Genomic DNA, 24,965 nt, shown 5'->3' with positions numbered 1-24,965 from the left:
CCTTGTCTCCAGATAATCCTCTGTTGAGGATTCATCTGATTCGTCGAAATCTTCTTGGGGTAAAGTATTTGTGTCACATTCACCCTCTTCGAAAACAAGACGATTAAGACGTCTGCCGGATTATCAAGTTTGTAAATGCGATTACTCATTTTCTCAAAAGTGTCGCCAAATTATAATAAAATACTTTTTTACGTAATTGTCACAAAATAAGTAAGGTCGATTACTCACAAAATACACTATTCAGCGTCAGTAAAAGACAATAAGCACTAGTATATAACTCTCATACGCCACAGCAGACGTACCAAATAGCACTAACGTGGTTGAGCGGGCTAGGTTCGGCGGACCTATTCTGTGTACGGTCGAATTTGTTCGCAAATTTCCCGAAAATCTCGGCGGTTATTGGAATGTTACTTTGGCAGGTAAAAGAAGACTGATCATCATTAGATGTCATTTAGGCTCAATGATATATATATTAATTTTATTTTAAATTACAGGCAAAAAACTGGGGTCTAAGTCCACTAGACCTATGCCCGACTAATGAAGGGTTAAATGAAATGTTTTCAATATTTCAAAACTATACCGAAGAATACATCCTATATATAAGAAGATACAAACAAAGCTGCTAAGTTTGTCCCAAATTATTTTAGTACAATTATTTTTTCTTTTAAATTTGTGAAAAATTCAGGCTTTTTAAATATAAAAAATAATATTTTAACAGACAATGGTTCAAAAGTTATTCTAATTGTTTATAAGCAAAAAACGACATGTTTTTGCAAAATTATTTTGCAATATTTAAAATTAACTTTCTTAATTTTGTTTAATGCAAATATTAGAACAAGTCTTCTTCTTCCAGAAACTACCCTTACAATTACTAAAACTATATAATTTTCTGACTTATTTTGTTGCAAAAAAATTAATTTGGAATAAACAAATAAAATAACTTTTAAAATATTTGACCGATTCCTTTAAAATTTTGACCGTATTTTAAGTACTATAAGACACAGCATTCCATGCAATATAAATATTATAAGTGTATTTTCAAAAAAGTTATTAACATTTATAAAAAATCAAAATTTTTGACTTATTTTGAAACTTTGTAGCAACAAATAAAGATAGAAACATTTAGAAAATGCTATTTTGAAAGTTTTTACGTAACTTATAACTTTTTTCTCTTCTAAAATTTGTTTAAAATGCTTAATTTTTTGCTAGTAGACGAAAAAAGCAAAAATTTTCCGTTTTTTGACCTTAATTTGTTAATAACTAATTAAGTCCAAAAAATCGACTACAGGAAACATATAGGTTTTTGTTACACAGATCCATACTACTCAAAACAATTATCGTTTGCCTGACCGGACGAGTGTCATGAAAAACTGCTTATTTTCCTGGGCTATCAGTGCTATCTTCTAGGCGAAGATACCATGCGATGGACTCTGTAATGAACGCACTCTTACAAACCGTCGGGCCGGAGGCCCTCGGGTTTGTAACGTCGTCGTCCTCTGGCATAAACATCTATTTAAAATCCTTGGTACATAAATAACTATTAGTTCTCATAACCAGCGAAAATAGTTTAACACTTTTTTGATGTTTTTAACAAATTCGGATTACATCAATAATTCATAAACTTCTTTAATTCTGTATCTAGTTTCTTCTGATTTTAGCGTACATTTAAACAGCCACCAAAGTCGTTCTTCTTAACAATACATATAATAAACTGGCCTATAGAGAATAAATGTGTATGTATCGGTTTGCAAATTGTAAATCACCATGTAAATGTGTCGATTTATGCAATGTAATTCCCATATCTGCAGATAAACACTTCTTATACTGTGCAACATAATATGAACCAATCAGAAATTTACAATTTAATGGAGGGAATATATCGTTAAACCAATCAAAAAACACGACAAATCCCCGAATAATCCAAATTTTTACCATCCCACTTCACTAACATGCACCATGTGTAAGCAGTAGAAAAAATAATAAACAAAACACTAATGTGGTATCTATAAAAGCACAAAATTTTAGATTAAACTCAATGCGCATTATGTTCACCTTGAAGCATGGCTGACAACTTAAGGATGTTACAAAACAGAGATCACAACCACTTTTTAAAACAAGCTTTATTAGCAACATCATTTGTCATTGAGAGCGCCTTCGACACTCTATTACGTTTTACTTTATTTACCAAACTAAAACTAACAGAATACAATATTACGGGAAACACATTATCTTTTATCAAACAGTTTCTCTCTAATCGCCACTACAAAGTGTTAGTTAACAGACAAGCTTCATCAGTCTACGTTCAGGAAAACGGGGTACCATAAGGATCGGTTTCAAGTTCTACTTTATTTATAATAACTATTAATGATATTTGCAAGAATATTCACAACCCAATAAAGTATAACCTTTCTGCTGATAATCTGATTTTATATTGCCGCAGTAAAGATACGTTCACAAGTACAAACTTAATCCAAGAAGCAGTAAATGAACTCTAGTTCTTGGTCTATAAGTTTTGGCATTTATTTTTCTGCTGAAAAATCAAAAGTACTTAAATTCAGTCGAAGAACACGTAGCACATTATTACCTCAAATTAAAATAAATGGCATTTGGTAGCTAATGAACACCATAGGTTTAAATAGGCAAAAAGAAATAAAATAAGACTTACTCACAATCAATTTTTTTATTTCTTATTTTATTTCTTTTTACCTATTTGAAATGGACTCACACAGGCAACACATTCATGATTTAAAATAGGTTTAATTTTTGATAGTTGACTACTTTGGAAACTACAGATTACAAACGTCACAGCTAATTGCTTAACTATATTAAATCTATTAAAATCTCTAGCAAATCAGTTCCCCCGAAAGTCTTCGCTGTGAAATAGGTGATTTCCCTTTCGCTTCGCAACCAAAAACTTCTTCTGACATACTTTGCTAGATTGTCTTTAAATCAAAACAACCTAATATATAAGCTACTTTACAAACTCCTTAATTATGAGAATAACAATAAATATCATAACACTTCCTCAAATTTAATTTCCTCTTTCACGACCTGTTAATCTTTTAATAACAGATACTCGTACACTGACATCAACTCCTCCTTGGATTTTAACAATTCAGAAATTAACCTTTTGCTTAATAATTATCACAAAATAAAACCAATAGCCAAATTCTGAGACAATCTTTTCTAGAGCTGGTCAACACTAACTAATAAGAGGAGACTTTCTACACAGATGCATCTAAAACTAAGACAGGTGTCGGATAACCACTGCAACAATTGCAAATAGTATCATTCAGAAGTTTTGCCTTTTATCATCCACCTCCATTCATACAGGAGAGCTGTACAGCATCCTCCAAGCAATAAAATGCTTATATAACCAAAAAAAAAGCCGAAAATACTGCAATATGTACAAATTCGATGTCCTTGATCGACTCGAATACAAATATATATTCCGAACATCCATTCGTTCATTCCAGATAGAAAGCTACAAACTGTCTCACTTCTTCTGGAACAAATATAAGAATAATCTGGATTCCTTTACACGTTGGCATTATGGGTAATGAACCTGCTAATACTGTTGTAAAAGAAGCAATTACAACCAAATCAGTTCAACTAGCATCAGATCTAAAACCACTTTTAAGGTCCCAAATTAAGAAGTCCTGCCAAAACCAAAGAGAGTTCAACCTCGAAACTACTCAAAATACAACCTACCATAGAAACCTTTTAGCTACTTAACTTAAGTAGAAGAGACAAATTAATCGTGCGCAGGCTAAGAATTGGTCACAAATGGGTGACACATGTACACCTCATGGGTTTAGAGAAATCACCTGTTCATGAAAAGTGTGAATTTGTATTAGAAAATTCAATCTTTATTTTTTTACATTCTCTTTTATTCTCTTATTTTATTAAATTAAAAAATTAAATTAAATTTATTAATTTTATTCTTTTTATTATAAATTATAATGTAATAAAAAATGTATAGTAATAAAATTGACCCAGTGTTAATAACCTTGTAGTTGAGATGCAATAAACTAATTAAACAAAAAAATACATATTATTATTCACTGTGATCTTATTAGGACGACCATTAGTGTTATTATTGTTGTTATCTATCATCTATTTGATCACAAAATGGATGGGTAGAAGGAGATGCGTTTTATCGTTGTTATTATTTAACGCGTACAGTATGTTCAGTATCTTTTTTTAGAAGTATGTTGCTTTTAATGGGTTTGTCGTTTAAGAAACCTTCGTTGGACACTTATAATATTTGCGATTAATCTAAAATGAAAATAAAAATCGCCCCAGCACAAGAAGTAGGAACATTTCAAAATGAATATGATGTCCACTTATTGTAAGCCTATACTGCTTATGCTATGAAAAATGCTAAGAAAAGTCAATGCAATTAGTAAAACAGAGTTTATTGCTTTGACCTTCAACAGTCTCTTCTAACTCCGTACCTAACCCTCTATTGCATCAAGGACCCAAATAGGAACTCAAAATATAAAATTTGCATACTGAGTATTTACTATCGAAAATTTTAACCGCGTACACATCTTATTTCCTCTTGGGAACATTCATTCTTAGATGTGTATTGTGTGTTGCTGATATGCCTAGCGGTTGTTTGAATAAATAGCAGTTTTGTTTGAAGTGGCCTTGGAGTAGGTTGTTAGTGTAGTAAAGGTAAGTTTGAGAAATAAAAATTATATATGCGTTTATAATTGTTGTAAGGATCTACTGATATATTGAAATAATAAATTTACTTTGTTGTTGTTAGTATTTGACCAAAATTGTTACTGTTCCCGTACAGGAACATTGTGCACTACAGGTAAATTTTGACACTGAAAAAAGGAAATATTTTATAGTTTGTTTTTTGCAATTTGGTAGACTTTTTTATGCATTATTGGTTTAAATACATTAATTTGAATAAACCTGAAGTAAACTTTCTTTTCAGAAAAAAAATGGATGAATTTGAGAATATTTTAACAAGATCGTTTTACAACAATAAAGCAAAAACTATTCAGCCCTATAAGTTACGGTAGATTCCCTCTAAAAGTAAAGATTCGGAACTATCTGATGAAGAAAACGTTGAGCCAAGAGCTGCACAAACCACCAGTGATAGAGCAATCATTGACAGTCAAGAAGATTCTGATAATGAAGATGATGATTTATCAACCGATGAATCGCATACTGAACTACCTACGAAACAAAAATCTATAAAAAACATGACATGGCTTCAAAAACTGTGCGTAATGTAGATGAACTACATTTTGAAGATAATAAATTACTTCCAACCCATTCTTCTTCTTTAGGTGACATCTCCGCTACGGAGGTTGACAATCATCATAGCTATTTTAATTTTAGAGGCAGTAGCTCTAAATAGTTGTTTTGAGCTGCATCCAAACCATTCTCTCAGGTTCTTGAGCCATGAAATTCGTCTTCTTTAGATGCTTCTTCTGCCATCTATCTATCCTTGCATTATGAGTCGCAGGATGGCATACTTCTCGCCCCGCATTACATGTCCGAGATACTGTAGCTTTCTTTCTTTAATTGTAAGTTCAACTTCCTTCTCTTTACCTATTCTTCTCAGTACTTCATTATTCGTAACTCTATCTACCCAGGAAACGCTCATAATTCTTCTATATGTCCACATTTCAAAGGCGTCATTGTGTCTAGATTTAACGTCCATGATTTCACCCCATAGTATAGTACACTGTATACGTAACATTTTGTTAGGCGTATTTTAAGAGCTAATGTTAAATCTTTGCCACATAGGACCTTTTTCATTTTCATAAAATTAGAACGTGCTTTTTCGATTGTGACTTTGATTTCTGCAGTGTAGTCATTATTTTCTGTTATAAGTGTTCCTTGGTAAGTGTAATTTTTTACTTTTTTGATCTGCTGGCCTTCTACTGTCAAGATTTCGTTAGTATTATGGTTGTTTTTACAAATTTTCATAAACTTCGTCTTTTTGATATTGAGCGAGAGTCCGTACTCCCTACTACACATTATTATTTTACTTATGAGTCTTTCCAGGTCTAACCAACATATTGCAGCTCAATTCTCCCTACAAATTGTTTAGTTTTTTTTTGACACCAGATTTTATAATTAAGGTAGTTCGACAAACTTGTATATACAGCGCTTAAACAAATCTACAAAAGCCAATTACCATTTGTCCTGTAGAAATTAAAAATTTTATGAGGATATTGCTGTAGATCTAATAAGACAACCTACTACAAGACGCTTTTGGGGTCCGACAACAAGAATTTCACAAGTTGTAGACATAATGCCTATCAATCGTTTTAAAACGATCAAAAGATTTCTTCATTTTAGTAATAATTTAGAAAATACACGGAGTCTTGATACAATCTCACCCCTGATTGAACAAATAAAAAGATCGTGCTTGCATATACCTTTAGCAGAACACTTATCTTGTGAAGAAACAAGTTATATGGTTTAAAAGACGTTCGAGTATGAAGACATACAATCCCAAGACCCAAAGCCTCATTATTGGGGATACAAGATGTGGGTTCTCTCAGGAATCTCAAGATTTTCATATAATTTTGAAATTTTGGCTGGAAAAGATGGTTACAGAAAATTACCGAATGAAGTAAATTTGGGAGCTGCTAGTAATGTTGTAGTTCGATTGAGTAGAGAAATACCGTCCAATAAACACAACAAACTCTTTTACGATAATTATTTTTTAATTTTTTGAATTTAATTTTAATTTAATATAACCACTAGTGTCATTTTTGTCAAAACGAGTCAACACGAATTATAAAGGTTGGCAAAATAAAGAAATAAAAAAATTACAAAAAGGTAGCATTTAGGAACACTCTGGTACTTATGAGAATACTGCAATACATACAGTCCAGTGAGGTGACAACAAATCTGTGTCTTTACTGTCAGATTATTGTGCAACTCAACCAACAGCCAAAGAGGAAAGATTCTTTTGCACCGTAAGAACTAGGAAAGAAATTGATTGCCCAGACATTGTACAACAATATAAACGGCAGATGGGCGGTGTAGATGTGCAAGATTCCATATTGGGATTATATCCAATCAAAATCAAAAGCAAAAAATTGTACCACCGTATTTCCTATCATATGCTGGATGTAGCAGTAGTCAATACTTGGCTATTAGACAGGCGAATCAAAAAACAAATTGGCAAAGGTGAAGAGATTATACCACTGCTGAATTTCAAAACAATTTACAAAAAAGAAAAGTAGGTCAGCCTAGAAGATCCACATCCGAACACCCATCCAAAAGGAGATGCATTGAACCTAGACCCAATATATATGTACAAACAGATCAGTTTTTACACTAACCAAACTGGTCTGTAAACATGGAAAGATGTAAGATTATAAACTGTAAGGGAAAATCAAGGGTCCAGTGCGAGAAATTTAAGTTGCATTTATGCTTTCATTCTAAAAGTAGTAACTGTTTTAAAAAGTTTCACAATTTGGAATAGTTTGATACTGACAATACATCGATCTAATATGTATGACAGTTAATTCTAATAAAAGTTTTTATACATAATGTTCCCAAATGGGTACAATTGTTTTTTTCTCAAAAACCAGATCATTTAAAAAAACATGTGTAACGATGAATTCTACATACATCTATTAGGAGTAAATTAATATAAGCATATAAGAAATCTATATGCTGCCTACATGTGACACGAAAGCGAAGGAGGACGCGAAATTAATCAAATAGCTTTCTGTCTTTATCAGCTTTTATTGTCATTTCCATCACATATAAAGCAGGTGATTTTATTTAGACACATGTGGTGGTCAGAATAAAAATAGTCATGAGGCTGCAATGTTTCAGTGTTTTAACAAAATTAGACCAGATTTCAAAAATTTATCAAAGGTTTCTGATTCCAAGACACACACATAGAATGAGACTTCATGCATGCTCAAACTGAGCTTATATAGAATTGAAAGAAGAAGAAAAACATGTCTATTCTCTTGCAAAGTCACTGGTACAATCTTGTGAGATTGACAAGTCACAATATTACAGTTGTGGTTATGAAGAACAATATCTTTCTTGACTTTGCAGATTTATACAAAGGTCCATTGCAGTTACGAACAGTCGATACTTCTGGTAACAAATTTTTGTGGCATCAAATGGTTGGGCTTTTGCATAGCAAATTATAACCCTTTAAACAAATTTAGTTAAAGAGAAAAGTCTAACAGTCCTTTATTACCAAAAAAAAAAATGTTATGGCAATACTCTTCCTATAAGCCAAAAAACAAAGAGATATATTATCAGCATATTATACCTATTTTAAACTGAGTGTCATGGGTTTTATAAAACGTTACCTTGTCATGCTAATGCAAGTAATGTGGATCCCAAATTAAGGGAAGTATGAAGAAAGTTTAAATTACAAACAATGTGTATTTACAAGTCTATTAGTTTCTGATTTTTTTTCTATAATAATTAAAGATTTGAAGAATTATATTTATGTATGACTAATTACCTGTGCTTATATTTTAATCAGTCATATATACATTATTTCTAAATAAAATAATCTAATTGAAATAAGTAATTTTCTTACTTTTTGTTTGGTAAGACAAAATGGGATATGTCAAATATTTTTTATATTATTAAAAAAATATATTTAATAATTGACAGGACAAAACAATATAACTTCTTTATTTATATAAACGTAAGAAAATAATAATAATGATTGTTACCAATTAATTAATCAAATTTTTATATTATGAATAATGATGTACTTTTGTTTTAATGCTCTCCTGAACATCTATGATTTTAGACTCGTCTCCTTTTCCTTTGACACGTAAGAATTGTGCTTTTCTGTGAATACAATCACAGTCTAAAATTTCGTGCCACCTCAGGTAAACACAGTTCGCCAAATTACGTATATTTGCTTAAATCTCAGAACAGAAATTATTTTCACAAGCGACTTTCGGACATTCGAGTAACACCACCCGGAACAAATCCAGCTTTCTAATTCCAGACAAAGCATGTCGCGAACGTTGGCTGAATGAATAATTGTCGAATTCCCGGGTTAGAAATTCCTCTACTTGCCTAATAGCAATTTACTTAAAGTAATAGCTTCTCCACAATAAGACATAATGGCATGAAAAGAACGGCGTCGGCCCATTAACCTCTCGCCATTATTTACCTCGCGCCACAACCATCTGTGTCAGGTTTGATTCTCCACATTTCCTGGAAGTTGAAAGCGCGGTTCTATTTAAAGTCATTAGAGAGATCAACCGTATCATTAATTTTAAAAACTTGATCGACCATTTATTCAAAAGTTATCACAGCTAATGGATTTTAATAGAACTATTTAATGGAAATACGTTCCATCAGAGTATCAGTAACTTCGTCGTCATAGTAATAGAATTTGAGATTTTTGTTTCGTTTAAATACTATATATTTTTATATATATATATATATATATATATATATATATATATATATATATATATATATATATATGTATATATATATATATATATATATATATATATATATATATGTATATATATATATAATATATACATATATACATATATATATATATATATATATATATATATATTATATATATATATATATATATATATATATATATATATATATATATATATATATATATATATATATATTCGCTCCGTGCGTGACTGACTCGACACCTACCCTCTTTATTTGACAATTTTGGACCTCCCAATTTGAGGTTAAACATGTGTTAAATACATACGAGATTGACAATTATTATTAATTAGTTGTTTAATTATATTCATAATTTATCTTTTCAATCCCAAACGGAAAAGAAAGGGAAAAATCTGGTAGTGGCAAATCAAGTTTTTCATGTGGAAAAGCACGTAACTAAAAACAATAATAGTAAAAGTTATTATATAAAATAAAATAGTAAAAGCACAAAGAGCGATGGAAAGATCAATGCTCGGGGTGAGACTTATAGACAAAAAAAACAAACAAATGGATTAGAAGCAAAACCAAAGTAAAAGACGCAGGAGAACATGCTGCCAAATTAAAATGGAGCTTCGCAGGGCACAATGCACGACTAAAGGATAAAAGATGGAACCACAAAATACAACAATGGAGACCATGGTTGGGAAAGAGAAGTACAGAAAGACCACAAATAAGATGGGCTGATGATATTAAGAAGATCCGAGGACACAACTGGAAGCAAGTGGCGCAAAATAGAAAACACTGGATTGATTTGGGGGAGGCTTATGTCCAAAGTTGGATTACTTAAGGCTGAAGATGAAGAAGAATGATATAAAAGATAAAGTCATCAGGCAGGCTGCAGTTAGCTTGAAGCCTTATGAAGTATCATTTAAGGTAAATTATTTAAATTTTTCATATTCATAAAAAAGAAGAAGAATTCTTCTATTCTACCTTTGACATGAAGTTGCGGTTTTTGTTGTTTTTTAGATGTTTTTGTGTTGTATTTGTAAAAATACCCTTTTATGTTCTAATGTTTTTATTTAAAATTTTAAATGTAATTTTTAACATAATTGTGACAATGTTCTTCACTACCAGGACTAACTGAACATTTTTAATGTAAGTTTTAGATGTTAACTTCACCGAAAATTTCACATTTCAAATTTCACATTACGAATAAAGTTCTACACCAAACTGGCTTATACCATCTTTAGCCAATCCTTGACGCTTTCCCGAATGTTACCTACCAAAGAATATATATATATATATATATATATATATATATATATATATACATATATATATATATATATATATATATATATATATATATATATATATATATATATATATATATATATATATATATATATATATATGGGGGACAAAGGAGTAGGATGCGAAAATATGGAGTTGATTTCAGTTTACTCCACTTAGCCTCTTCTACTCAAATCCGACTCTCACCTTCACGTTTGTGTCCATCGTTAAACCGAGCAACCCAACTGGAGATCCGGTATCCAACCCGGGTGGAAGGTTGGGTCGGCAACTCACAAGAGCGGATAAACTGGTCCTCCAGGTTGGGGGTTGGGCAGTGGGTTAACACCCCCCTCTTGTAAAAATTCTTCGGAAAAATAACTGGAGATGGAGTTTGAAGACAAGAATTTGTGCTTTTCCCTTTTCTTTTTAATATGTAATCAGAAGAATTGTTTAAAGAGGCATTAGAAGACGTAAGTGAAGGCACATTTATTAACGGAGCACTTCTGAATAATCTTAGATACGCAGATGACACAATTCTCCTTGCGGAAAGCAGAGAAGGACTACAGATCTTGGTTGATCGCATTACCCAATACTGCGAAAGGTATGGAATGGCTCTGAATACAAATAAAACAAAAATTATGGTGGTAAGCAAGAACAAAATTGAGGAAGACAGTGTTTATGCTAAAGGAAAACTTTTAGGCATTGTGCACAGATATCAGTACTTAGGTCGCGAACTAAATGAAGAATGGGATAGAAGTACGGAAATAAAACGGCGTACTGAGATAGCTAGAAGTGCTTTTAATAAGATGAAAGCAATATTATGCAATGGAAAACTCAACATCGAAATTAGAACTAGAGTATTGAGATGCTACGTGTTCTCTGACCTGTTGTATGGAGTTGAGGCCTGGACAATTACAGAGACGACAAAGAAAAAACTCATTAACTTTGAAATGTGGTGTTATCGAAGAATGTGAAAAATATCTTGGACACAACACATAACAAATGCGGAACTGCTACGAAGAATGAAAAAAGAAATACTCAACACTATAAAGAAAAGAAAAATTAGCTACTGTGGTCACATACTAAGAAACGAGAAATACGAATTGATGCGGCTGGTCATACAAGGGAAGGGGGATGGCAAAAAAGACCGGGGAGAAGACGAACGTCCTGGCTGAAGAATCTGAGACAATGGAGTGGGAAAACGTCAATAGAACTTTTCAGAACGGCTGCGGATAGAGTCAAATGGGCCAGGATGATCGCCAATGTCCTTAGGGATGGGGTATGTTAAAAAGAAAAAGAAGGAGTTTGAAGAAACACTGTTAGATATGTGACAATAACTGAAACTAAGAAAAAAGGATAAGGAATGGTAAAAAGAGAAAATTATCGTGGATTTATATAAAGTGGAATAAAATAAAATAAGAGAGCAGTGGCAGGGTGGGACGCATAGGGCACACCAGATTAATAAAACAAATAACTACTTGAGAAGCCAGGTCAGAGCCCTATTAGCTGAGATGAAAGACAAAATCAAGAATTTATAAACAATAATAATTGTATATGGTCCAAATGATGACGATTTAGCTTATAATAAGGATAAATTCTGTGAAGAATTAGTATTTGTTACGGAATAAGCAACAGAAAATACATATTTAGTAGATGACTTCAATAGCGAAATAGGAGTAAATAACCAGATATAAAGAGGTGTTAGAAAAGTATGGAGAAACAAAACAGAATAATAATGGCATAAGAATGCTAGACTTCTGTATGATGCACAATTTAGTAATAAGTAATATATTTTTTGAACACAAAAATATTCCCAAGTACACAAGAGAAGCTAAAAGTAGAGAAGATAAATTGGTAATTGATTACATGCTATTAGAAAAAATATTAGATGAAACATAATAGACACAAAAGTTAGAAGGGGTTCAGAAATAGGAAGTGATCACTATTTAGTAGTAATGAAACTTGATCAAACTATGTCAGATAATAACAACATTAACGAACTGTAAGAAAAGCAACAAGAATATGAAACTATTAAATTATATAAATCAGGAAATAAAGAAATTACCAAGAAGTACCACATGTCCATAAATCAATATCTAGGAAATACCAAAGAAAAGATAGAGGGTCGAAACGTAGAACAACTATGGAACAACCGCAAAGATCTTATAATAAATACAGCGACAGAAAGATGTGGGACAAGTAACAAGAGCAACAAAAGAAAGCAATATGCATGGAGGAATGAAGAAATTAAATAACAAATTAAAAGAAAGAAAATTGTTTACAAAAGTAAACACCAGAAAGATATGAAGAATACAAAAAATACAGAAGATTAGTAAAAGAATTTGTTAAAAAAGCAAAAAAGAACAAATGCACAGAATTTGAAGAAAAGATGGAAACAAACAGTAAAGAGAATCAGAAAGTGGTCTATGGAGTTTTAAAATTAATGAGAAAAGAAAAAAAATCAAGACATAAACAACATAAAACCGTCGAACTTCTCGCAAAATAAAATGAAATAATGAACAGATGGAGAGAATATTTCTAAGCGATGCAACAAACTCACTGCTATTAAGAAGAAAATAACCTGTTGCAGAGGTTACGAATATTATTATTTATTAATATAAGATGATATTGAAGATCTTACAACCATAAATAAGCTGAAAGAAGCTAGTGCAGAAATGGAAAGGCGCCAGGCTATGACAGAATAACAAGTGAGAGGATGAAAAAAATGGGACAAAATGCTATAGAGTTATTAGTTAACATATTTAATGCCATATAGAGAGATAAATAGATACGAATTGACTGGGAAAAGGCCATAGTATTAATTTTTATGTTGGAAAAATGTTCAGCCGAGGCTTTTAACATGCAAATGAATACTATTCTCAGATTTCTGGAGTGGTCATGGGTTCGCCTATCTTAGCACCAATAGTAAACATAGTAATGCAAATATAAGAAACAGCAGTCATCTCTTAATTGAAGTAGAACATACATGTCTACAAACGATATATTAATAACTGCTTACTCTGCATTCCAGATCATAAAATCGGTTGTGCTCTTCGAATGTTTAATAATTTACATAACATTTAATTTACTTATGAACTAGAAGAAAACAAAAAATTCCTTTTCTTGATTTAAGTTTAAGTATAACAAAAATAACCGACTGATGTATAACAACTTAACTGGTTTACAAAGAATGTTTGGTCCGGAAGACATCTGAATTTTAATACTAACGCACCTATGACCCATAAAAGAAATGTAGTATTCAATCTAACTGACAAAACAATTAAACTATCTAGCCCACAATAGAATTCCGAAAATCTGAGATAGGTTAAAAATATCTTACAAAACAATAATTTTTCACCAGAATTTTACAACCATCTAATTAAAAAAGAAATTGCATTATCAGAAATCAATCTAATTCCAGTACCAATAAAAAAAAACTAAACAAACCTAGCAATAATAATAGTAATGTCACTAAATCAAACAAAATATATCCTTACTACACATTAATGGATTCTCTGAACAAATGTCAAAAATGTTGGCAAAATATGATAGTAATGTTGGACATAAATCGTTAAAAAAATACGAAAAATATTTTTCAAAATTTAAACCCAATATTAATAAAGATCGTCAGTCAGATTTTATTTATAAAATAAATTGTAGAGACTGCAGTTTAACATATATTGGGCAAACACGCCAGTATCTGCATAAAAGGGTTGTCACACACAAATATAGTGTACAAACCAACAAATCAAAAACAATAGCCTTATCCAAGCGTTCTCTGGAAAATAGTCATTCTTTTGATTTTGAAAATGTACAGATTTTGGAAAAAGAACAAAAAGATGCATATTCGAGAATATTAACATAAAAAGATCTCAACTCTATTAACAATAAGACTGACATCAAAGATCTTTGCAATATATATCACAATTTAATAAATTGAGTTGTTTTTTAAATGCATCATGGCAGATGTTTAAAATACGACACTAAACTACTGACAATTTAAAACTTGTAGAACAAAAATATATTTGTGTACTGTAATGTTTATAAAATAAAATGCTTATTGAAAATGGCAAATAGCCGAAACATTTAAGCAATAATTAAGTGTTTTTAGTTATAACAGACCGACAAACGCAGGAATTAAAAAAGTTTATATTTAAAAATTCACGGCCAGGATATATATATATATATATATATATATATATATATATATATATATATATATATATATATATATATATATATATATATATAAGTTAAGAAACCAGAACTGCTAATTCAACTATAATAAAAGGACAGCGTCAGCATGCCACACCTCGGCGTCACCGAGCTTATAAATTTACTTTTGCATTATATAGCGTCACTCTTATTTTGCATTTTACTGTAGTAAGTAGTCCCTTGTAAATAAAGTTCTTTTTTAAAAATATCGTTCTTGGACTTAGAAACATCATTGGCGCAGTCAGTACAGATTTTCGGGAATTACGTCGCTAACCGTTACAAAAATCGAACCGTTTCGCGTAGTTTTTCGTTTTAACGATTTACCGGAAAACCGAACCTTTTGTGAAAGTGTCCAAGATCAGCTTTAGACAAGGTATCACCAAGACCTGGGGAAAGAACAAAATCGTCGAACCCCATAGGCAGCAGATTTAAGCAGTAGTTTCAACAAGACCTGGGAGAAGAACAAAATCGTCGAATCCTATAGGCAGAAGTGCTGAAAATCTACATTTTAATGTGTTTCCTATTTTTTCCATTTTATTTTCCATTTTATTTTCCATTTTATTATTTTCATATTTGAAAATACTTATAGTCAGAGAGCTAACGAGAGTAAACAATTTTTAAAGATTTTATGATGTTATGAGATATTTTTAATAAGAAAAAGATTATTATTACTATATTATATTATCATATTTTTGAAAATATTTTATTATATTAAAGTTGAAAGTTTTATATTGAAACATATTTTATATTTTATTACAATTTGATATATTATCTGAATAAAAAGAATAAATATTTAATGAGTGAAACTGATAGTAAATTGGATTTAAGTAGCCTTGTAGCAGAATTAAATTCAATTTTAGAACCAAATAGCGATAAAAATAACGAAATGGCTCAAACAAACTACCAGTTGTTAAAACTTTACTTAGATTCTATCCCAGCATATGATGGTAATCCACATACCTTAACCATATTTATAGAAAATTGTGAAAATTTAATAACTAATTTTGCTAGCCAAACAGACGGCATCTTAAATACATTTTTACTTCGAGCTATATTAGGTAAATTAAATGGAAGAGCTCAAATGTTAATAGGTTCTAGGACAGAATTAAATACATGGCAACTCGTAAAAGATGCCCTTAATCTTAGTTTTGGAGACCAGAGAGATCTCGATTGCCTTATCCAAGACCTGATAACGTTGAGGCCTTTCAAGAATGAAACCCCTTATAATTTTGGCATGCGATGACAAGAAACACGTAGTTTAGTAACACAAAACTAAATACGCTTAATATTAATGCACAAGAGAAATTAATTAGAATAAATAGTTACGATGACTTATGTTTAAAAACTTACATTAGAGGCTTACCCTTATCGTTTCAAACAAATATACGATTGAGAAACCCAGACAGTTTAGAGAAAGCTATGAGCTTCGTTATCGAAGAAGAGAATTTTCTATATTCGTTACAACGTGGAAATAATTTAAACTCACAAAATTCTTTTAGACCATCATCGAGACATAATCCTACTAGAAACAGTAATCCTAATCGAACTTTTATTCCTAGAAATAATTTTCAACAAAATCGCCCTAATATGAGAATTAGAATAATTTCAACCCAAGAAATTTCGACAATAATAATTCTAATTTCCGACCATGGAACTTCCATACTAATAACCCTAATTTTCAACAAAGAAATGTTAATAATCAACCCCAAAATCAAAATCAATACCAGCCAGAACCGATGGATACAAATTCACGAAATACTTCTTTAAGATCTAGACCACATTTTACCTCCACCCAATTATTTAATCAACAAATTAATAACGATCAAATACAATTCAAAAACCCCTTTGAAAATAATATTCCCACTGATTACGTACACCCAACTCAAAGTTCATTACCGCCTTATAATAATATTTATGAAACTCAATCCAGTCCTTATCGCAATCCAAATGAGACAAACGAAAGATCATATCACAATCCCACTCAAAATGTTGAAAACACAAATTTTTGCATGCGCCAAGAAAATTACAATCCGACATAATATATTTAAATACAACGATAGCAGATTTACCACATAATATTATTATTCCTGAACTCAATGCCAGATTTTTATTAGATACAGGGTCTTCCAAAAGTTTGATATCTCCACAGTTAGCGCATAAATTTTATAAAAATTTTATTTCTTATGAAAATTTTAATATACAGACTATATATTTAATATACAGAATAATTCAATTAATGTCAACATGCGACAAATGAAAACGCCTTATGTAACGATACCCATAATTTTTGAACCCAGTAAAAAGAATATATTATATCCCAAATCAACTTTTAATCATACCATAATTATTCCCCCTAGAACTAAGCAAATAGTCAAAATACCGGTAAAATTAAATGTAGGATTAGGTATATTAGAATATAAGAATTTCGGTAAAGGAATAGAAATGCCTAAAGCACTAGTTAACGTAAAAAATAATTTTGCTATAACCACTATTACGAATATAAGCGAATATAAGACAACGTTAAGTATTACTCAACCCTTTGATATAGAACCATTAGATATAGTAAATATTAATTTTATAAGAAAGATGGAAACTGATGAAGAAACGTCTATTAATGATGATAACATGTTAAAGAGGAATTTAAAAAACATAAGGATAAATCATTGTAACAAAGAAGAAAGAGAATTACTAAAAAAGCTTTGTTTCCAATATAGAGACATATTTTATTGCGAAGGAATACCCTTAAGTTTTACTAATAGTATTAAACATAAAATTAAACTCACTGATAATTCTGCAATATATACAAAATCATATCGTTTCCCGGAAGTTCACCGAGAAGAAGTTAAATCCCAAATAAATAAAATGTTAGCAGAAGGTATAATAGAAGATAGCAATTCCCCGTTTTCGAGTCCCATTTGGGTGGTCCCGAAAAAACAAGATGCTACAGGAAAAAGAAAATGGCGTCTAGTAATAGATTATAGAAAATTAAACGAGAGAACCGTAGATGATAAATACCCGTTACCAAACATAACAGAAATTTTAGATAAATTAGGGAAAGCAAATTACTTTTCGACACTAGATCTTGCAAGTGGCTTCCACCAAATAGAAGTAGACCCACAAGATGTTGAAAAAACAGCCTTTAGTACACCACAAGGTCACTTTCAATTTAAAAGAATGCCTTTTGGTTTGAAAAATGCACCCTCGACTGTTCAGAGAGTTATTGATAATGTTTTAAGAGAATTAACAGACGAAACATGTATAGTATATTTAGATGACATTTTAATTTATAGTACATCTTTACAAGAGCACCTTGAAAAGTTAAAAATAGTTTTCGAAAGACTCAGAAAGAGTAACTTAAAAGTACAATTAGACAAGTCAGAATTTTTACAAAAAACAGTTATGTATTTAGGACATGTAATTACCCCTCAAGGCGTTAAACCAAACCCTGATAAAATCTCCGCCATAAAAAGATTTCCTATTCCAAAAACCCAAACTGAAATAAAAAGCTTTTTAGGATTACTAGGTTATTATAGACGATTTATAAAAGATTTTGCAAAAATTACTAAACCGATGACCAAATGTTTGAAAAAAGGTTCTAAAGTAAACCACGATAAAGATTTTATTGATTGTTTTGAAACTTGTAAACAAATCTTAACAAACGACCCCATTCTACAATATCCGAATTTTTCCCAACCACTTATTTTAACGACAGATGCTAGCAATTTTGCAATTGGAGCTGTATTATCACAAGGAAATGTTCCAAATGATCGACCTATTGCATACGCCTCGAGAACTCTAAATAAATCAGAGACAAATTATTCAACTATAGAAAAGGAGCTATTAGCAATTGTATGGGCCTGTAAACATTTTAGACCATACCTTTACGGAAGAAAATTTTATATTTACACGGATCACAAACCATTATCTTGGCTTTTCAGTCTAAAGGAGCCAAACTCAAAATTAATACGATGGCGTCTAAAACTAGAAGAATACGATTACAAAATTATTTATAAAAAAGGAAAGCACAATACAAACGCAGACTGTTTATCTCGCATTACAATTAACGCATTAGAAAATGAATCAATAGTAAATAATCCTGGAGACGTAGACGAAGATATTTTAAAATACCTCCAAAATTTTGCAGAGAATCCATTAGACCCACAACCTTCAACCAGTAACAATAACGACTCAAGACAAATTAACATTATTTCTGATATAAGAATACCTCCAGACAAAATAGATACACCAGACGAAACCTCAGATGAATCTACACAACATTCAACCGCAAATGAAACAACGACTCAAGGAATACCCATTTTAGACGAAATAATAAATAACAAAGTTCACCAAATTTTAGTGTACCCAAACGTTTACCCAAAAACCGATATAACTCATGAAACTTCTCAAAGCCATAAAATAATTAAAGTCAAAATTCCTGAAACTGATAATGAAAAATATATTTTTGAATTTCTTATGGCATACACAGATCTTAACAATACATTTTATTTATATTTCAGTAAAGACAACCTGTATAATGATTTTAATAAGTATTACCTAAAACATTTTTCTGAAAATGGTCCGAAACTAATTAAATGCACTAGATTAATTAATACAGTAGCAAACGAAGAAGAACAAATCATTTTATTAAAAAATTATCACGAAGGAAAAACTAACCATAGAGGAATTAATGAAACTTTCGAAAAATTACGTCAAAATTATTATTGGAAAAATATGAAGACATCTATTACTAATTACATTAACGAATGTTCTATTTTCCAGAAAAATAAATACGGTAGACACACACCCTATGTCTCGCTAATGCTTACGGTAACCGCCAGCAAACCTTTTCAAGTTGTTCATATAGATATTTTTACATATGACGGTAACAAATATTTGACTATGACGGACGCATTTACTAAATTTGCCCAAGCTTATTCTATTCCAGGTAAAAACGCGATTCACATTGCGAAATCCTTAATAAAATACTTCACTTCTTTCGGCATTTCCCAATTAATAATAGCAGACAAAGGTAGAGAATTTAATAACGAAGTAATAAAAGATTTATTAGCAATACACAAAATCAAAGTTCACTTTACTACTCCTGGCCACCATGAATCAAATTCAATAGCTGAACAAATACACTCCACTTTAATCGAACATTTAAGACTTCTAAAACAGACATATCCTAACGAAGATGACTTAATGGACTATGCTCTTATAGCCTACAATAATTCTATTCATAGTTCCACAAAATTTACCCCATTTGAATTGACTTTCGGACATACAGACTATAGAAACCCCAACGAACTATTTCTTTCTCAAAATTTCTATTCCGAATATATAAATAATCATAAAGACAAATTAAAAACACGTTTACCAAAAAGTACATGAAACTCTTACAGAAAATAAAACTAAAGTAATTAATAAAAGAAACGATCAAGGAGAAATAAATTCAGAATTCAAAATTGGACAAGTAGTTTATAAAGTTAATACCCAAAAACGTAACAAAAAACATCAACCATACTTAGGTCCCTACAAAATAACTAAAATTCTTGACAGAAACCGAGTAGAACTTGTACGACAAAGACTTAAATATAAAAAAGACATTAACCAGACAGAAATTATACATATCAAAGAACTAAAGAAACCTCCCGTTGCAGGTTCATCCTCTGGACAACAAACGTCGACGCAAAACGTTACGACGACGCTATATCAACTCTAACAAATAATCAAAATAATATTAAAACTATAGTTAAAAATCAAATTACCTTATTAAGATCTTCAATAAAGAATTTTAACCATATTAAATTTAAGAATATTATTATTATAACCAATTTAAATCTTAGCCCATAACCAGTTAATTTTAAGCTCACGAATAACAGAAGTTCAAAACTTAATTAAAGATATAAAGATAGAAAAAGTTGAGACATTTCATTATTTTGCACTAGAAAGACTTGTATCGCAATTTTACACTAGTTTCCAAATTATTTATGACCTATTAGAAAAAATCGAAGTTGCTATCAGCTTTTCAAAACTAAATACCTTTCATAAATCAATAGTCGACCCAAATGAACTATTTATCGAAATCTTAAACGTTAGTAAACTTCTTAAAAATAACAAACTCCCTTTTGAATTATCTTTGCAAAATATTTTGTTGTTCGAAAAATTAATTAAGATAAAAAGTTATAGTAAAGCAAATAAAATAATTTTTGTACTTGAATTGTCTATTGTTGAGATCAATGACTATGATTATTATCATCTTTATTCCTTTCCGACCAGATACCAAACTCATTTTAGAACAATTATTCCAAAATCCAAGTTCCTACTTTCCAATCGATACCAATATGCACTTGCCAACGTTCAATGTCAAAAATTGGTAGAAGAAGAATATTTATGCCACGATGTCCAGTCAATTGAAGTAACACCAACAGCCCCTTGCGAAGTTCAACTCATACAGTACTCAAAGTTTGTAAATCAATGTCAATCAGTGCCAACAGAAATTAATAATATAAAAATTCAAAAACTAGAAAACAATAAGTGGATCGTAATAACGCTAAACAAAGTGATCAGTATTCAAAAATGCGATAAGAATTCGGACAATATTCCATTAAACGGTAGTTACTTAATCGAACTCAATAGTGCGTGCGAAATATATATAGACAATTACGTTTTAAAAACATTTGAACTAAAAACTCCAAATTTTGTTAAAATGGAACTGCCAAATTTAGAAGTATTACTAAAAATGCCGGTCAGTGATCTAAACTTTAAACCAATAAAAATAGACTCGATAAAATTAGATAAATTAAATAATGTGCAAAGTGCTTTAGCAGATCAAGAAAACAAAATAGACAATCTAGACACAGTTCCTGTTCATTTTCAACATGTCAGTTTTTATACCATAATTTTATATGTCTTAGCAATCATTTTCCTTGTCTACACCATTTAGCGAATATACATAAAAAGGACAAATCCAGAATCACAAAAAGAATCCACAGTACGAGAAAAAAAGGTACCAGATAATTTTCCATTTCTTCGAACTATGCCACCCCATAGTTCTCATCTAGCCCCGGAGGAGTTAAGAAACCAGAACTGCTAATTCAACTATAATAAAAGGACAGCGTCAGCATGCCACACCTCGGCGTCACCGAGCTTATAAATTTACTTTTGCATTATATAGCGTCACTCTTATTTTGCATTTTACTGTAGTAAGTAGTCCCTTGTAAATAAAGTTCTTTTTTAAAAATATCGTTCTTGGACTTAGAAACATCATTTATATATATATATATATATATATATATATATATATATATATATATATATATATATATATATATATATATATGTATATATATATACTTTTAATTTTCACTAGTTTGAATCTTTTCACTTAAAATTATATTAGTTCACTAGTATAATAAAATTTGTGTAATTTTAATTTAAAACATCGTTCATTAAATGTTAGACAATTAAGTAAAAACATAATTTATTTGAGCATGTTACATTACCGTAAAAAGAAGTTCTTAAATCAAAGTTACAATAGGTATATAATTATTCATTGAACACCAGTCGCGTTTTTAACATATGGACTACACGATTATCCTGCTTTATATTCATAATCCCTAAATATCTCTAACAGCCACTCACCACTGCCACTAAAAGATACTTACCGTCATTTTGCATCCTCTCACAAATGAAATAATTCGGCTTGGAACAATCTCGGTCGTTCCACATGAACGTTGTGGCCAGTCGTGCGGTGGAGGCGGGCAGAGGGTAGATCCTGCGAACCTCGACACAGTCCTGGTCGCTGAGCCCGTCGTCGTTTGGTTGTTTGTTGTAATGGCCGTGTTGAGCCCAGCCGGGGAACCAATCTGAAACAACAAGAACGATACATAAGGAAACTGAGTTTATAGCAGCGAACTTGGACAGATGCGATTAGGAAGTTGGAATCTCATTGAGGTAAAGTTCTCTTAGAATTGTAAATAGTTTAGTTCCACGTCCTTATGATTCAAGTTGGTAAGAAAACGACTTATATGAGGGCTACCATATAACTTTATATACGGAATGTAAATGAAAAAAATCTTTGAACTCTTTAATCTAGTATATCACACTAGAACAAATTTTAAACAATGGCTACAACCGACCTTTGTAGTAATCTCTAAAAAGGTAATCGGAACAATTATCTCAGATCACAAAACAATTGTGTTAGTCACACAACTCAAACATTTTTGAAAATCATAGACGACAAAATTGGTAAGACGCTTGAATGCCCAATCAGTATCACATAATGTGGGTTTAGAAACGAAATGAGCACAAAAAAAGCATTGTATAGTTTACAGTGATAAACGAAAACAGTTACTTGTGTTTCGTTTAGAGATTATGACTATGGAAATGCCTTAAAAGTTCAACATGAAATGCTTAGTATAATTTAATAGTGAAGTTTAGTTATTAAGTTTATTAAAATAAAAAAATACATCCTCCTAAATTCCATACTAGGTGATTTCTATAACAAAACTCTTATATTTACAGATGGATTTAAGACCAAGGAATGTGTTGGTTGTGATGTATTTATCCAAAATACAAACCAATAATTGATATATAAATTATCACCTGTTTGTAGCATTTATACTGCCTAGTTTTTTGCAATTATAAAAGGCGTTACCTAACATCCAATAACATACTCGAAGGAGTAATACTTATTAACAGATTCTACATCTACATTAGACTCTATAAAAAATACAAAATTTGAAGGAATGACGTGTCCTATGATATGTTGCTAATGGAGTCTTTTGCAATATTTATATAGTAAGGGATATATTTAACACAATAAAAAACAAAATAAGTCTAAAATGTGGGAACAGCAATGGAAGAATATTGTTGAAAACTCGCAAAATACATGTTTCCAGATACACCCCACTTTACCACTCCCATCCCAGTACATATTCAATTACTCGACTACCAAATTCTTCTCGGTTTAAAAACGAATCATGGTCTATTCCCGTCGCATTTATTTAATCTTACCGGCACCATCCGGCACCATCCTGCAATTATGATAAAAGTTCCCACGGAAATCTTAACCATATTTTCTTTGGATACAACAAATATTTAGAAAATTCTAATACATTAATTTAAACTCTTATTGAAATGAAATATTGGTTTCAGTTAATTGTATCACAGATGGCACCTGCTAATAGAGAAACCTTAGAATTGCTAATAAATTTTATTAAAGATGTAAAAGTGGAAATATAAATTAGTATAACTTCAGTGATTTATACATATCTAAAAAAAATTACAAACAAGAAAAAAAAATATCTTTAAACATAAATACACACACATATACACACGATGTAAAAATTGTTTCTGGTCCATATTTGAATTAAACTAACAAGTGAGAGTTGGCAAGAGTTGACTACCAGAACAACAGAGACATCAAACTACAAATAGGAGTCCTCCTTGATACATGTTGCCTACACTACTGTGTCTATTAAACAATGTAGTGAATACAGAATAATATCGTTAATAAGTCATGTTGTTAAGTCATTTTTGAAAATAATATATGGTCGTATAAATAAACAAACTGAATGAAGGAATATATTTTATCAGTATATATTCAAAAACGCACTAGGAACCAGAGAAGCATTATTTTCTTTTAATATGCTCAAAGATGCATGGATATGAATTCTAAAGAAAAAAAGCATAATCCAAAGTAACTTAGGAACAATAACAAACCTTTACTGGAATTACAGAGCATAGATTATAAATAAATAAATAACGAATCCTGTTCGAATTGGAGAAATCGGAGAAATTGCCATCGGGAGAGGAGTTAAGCAAGGCTGTATTATGTCTCCATTACTATTCAATGCATATAGTGGATCCATTTTTGAAGAAGCATTACTATCTGAATGTGAAGAAATAGTAATTAACAGAAGAGCTATTAACAACATAAGATATGTAGATAATATCGTGATTCAACAACTGATAACAAGTGATAACAATTTCAACTGCTACTTAACAAAACAAACAGTTACTGTGAGAAATATGGACAAAAATAAAAATAA

General features: G+C 30.8%; 1 protein-coding gene across 1 annotated transcript in view; it reads right to left on the bottom strand.

Annotated features, from left to right (window-relative positions):
- The window catches only part of LOC140431277 (uncharacterized), a 249,021-nt gene extending 225,074 nt beyond the window's left edge, over positions 1-23,947 (bottom strand). The window contains exons 1-2 of the mRNA XM_072519211.1: positions 23,929-23,947; positions 22,578-22,778 (exon numbers count right to left, since the gene is read on the bottom strand). Of these exons, the coding sequence (XP_072375312.1) occupies positions 22,578-22,778; positions 23,929-23,947 (220 nt within the window). The remainder of the gene's footprint in view (positions 1-22,577; positions 22,779-23,928) is intronic.
- Between the last annotated feature and the right edge of the window lie 1,018 nt (positions 23,948-24,965).

This window comes from Diabrotica undecimpunctata, unplaced genomic scaffold, assembly GCF_040954645.1.
Source record: "Diabrotica undecimpunctata isolate CICGRU unplaced genomic scaffold, icDiaUnde3 ctg00000614.1, whole genome shotgun sequence".
In the NCBI taxonomy this organism is placed as follows: Eukaryota; Metazoa; Arthropoda; class Insecta; order Coleoptera; family Chrysomelidae; genus Diabrotica; species Diabrotica undecimpunctata.
The sequence above is the reverse complement of the archived record's forward strand: the minus strand, read 5'-3'. Positions and strand labels throughout refer to the sequence as shown.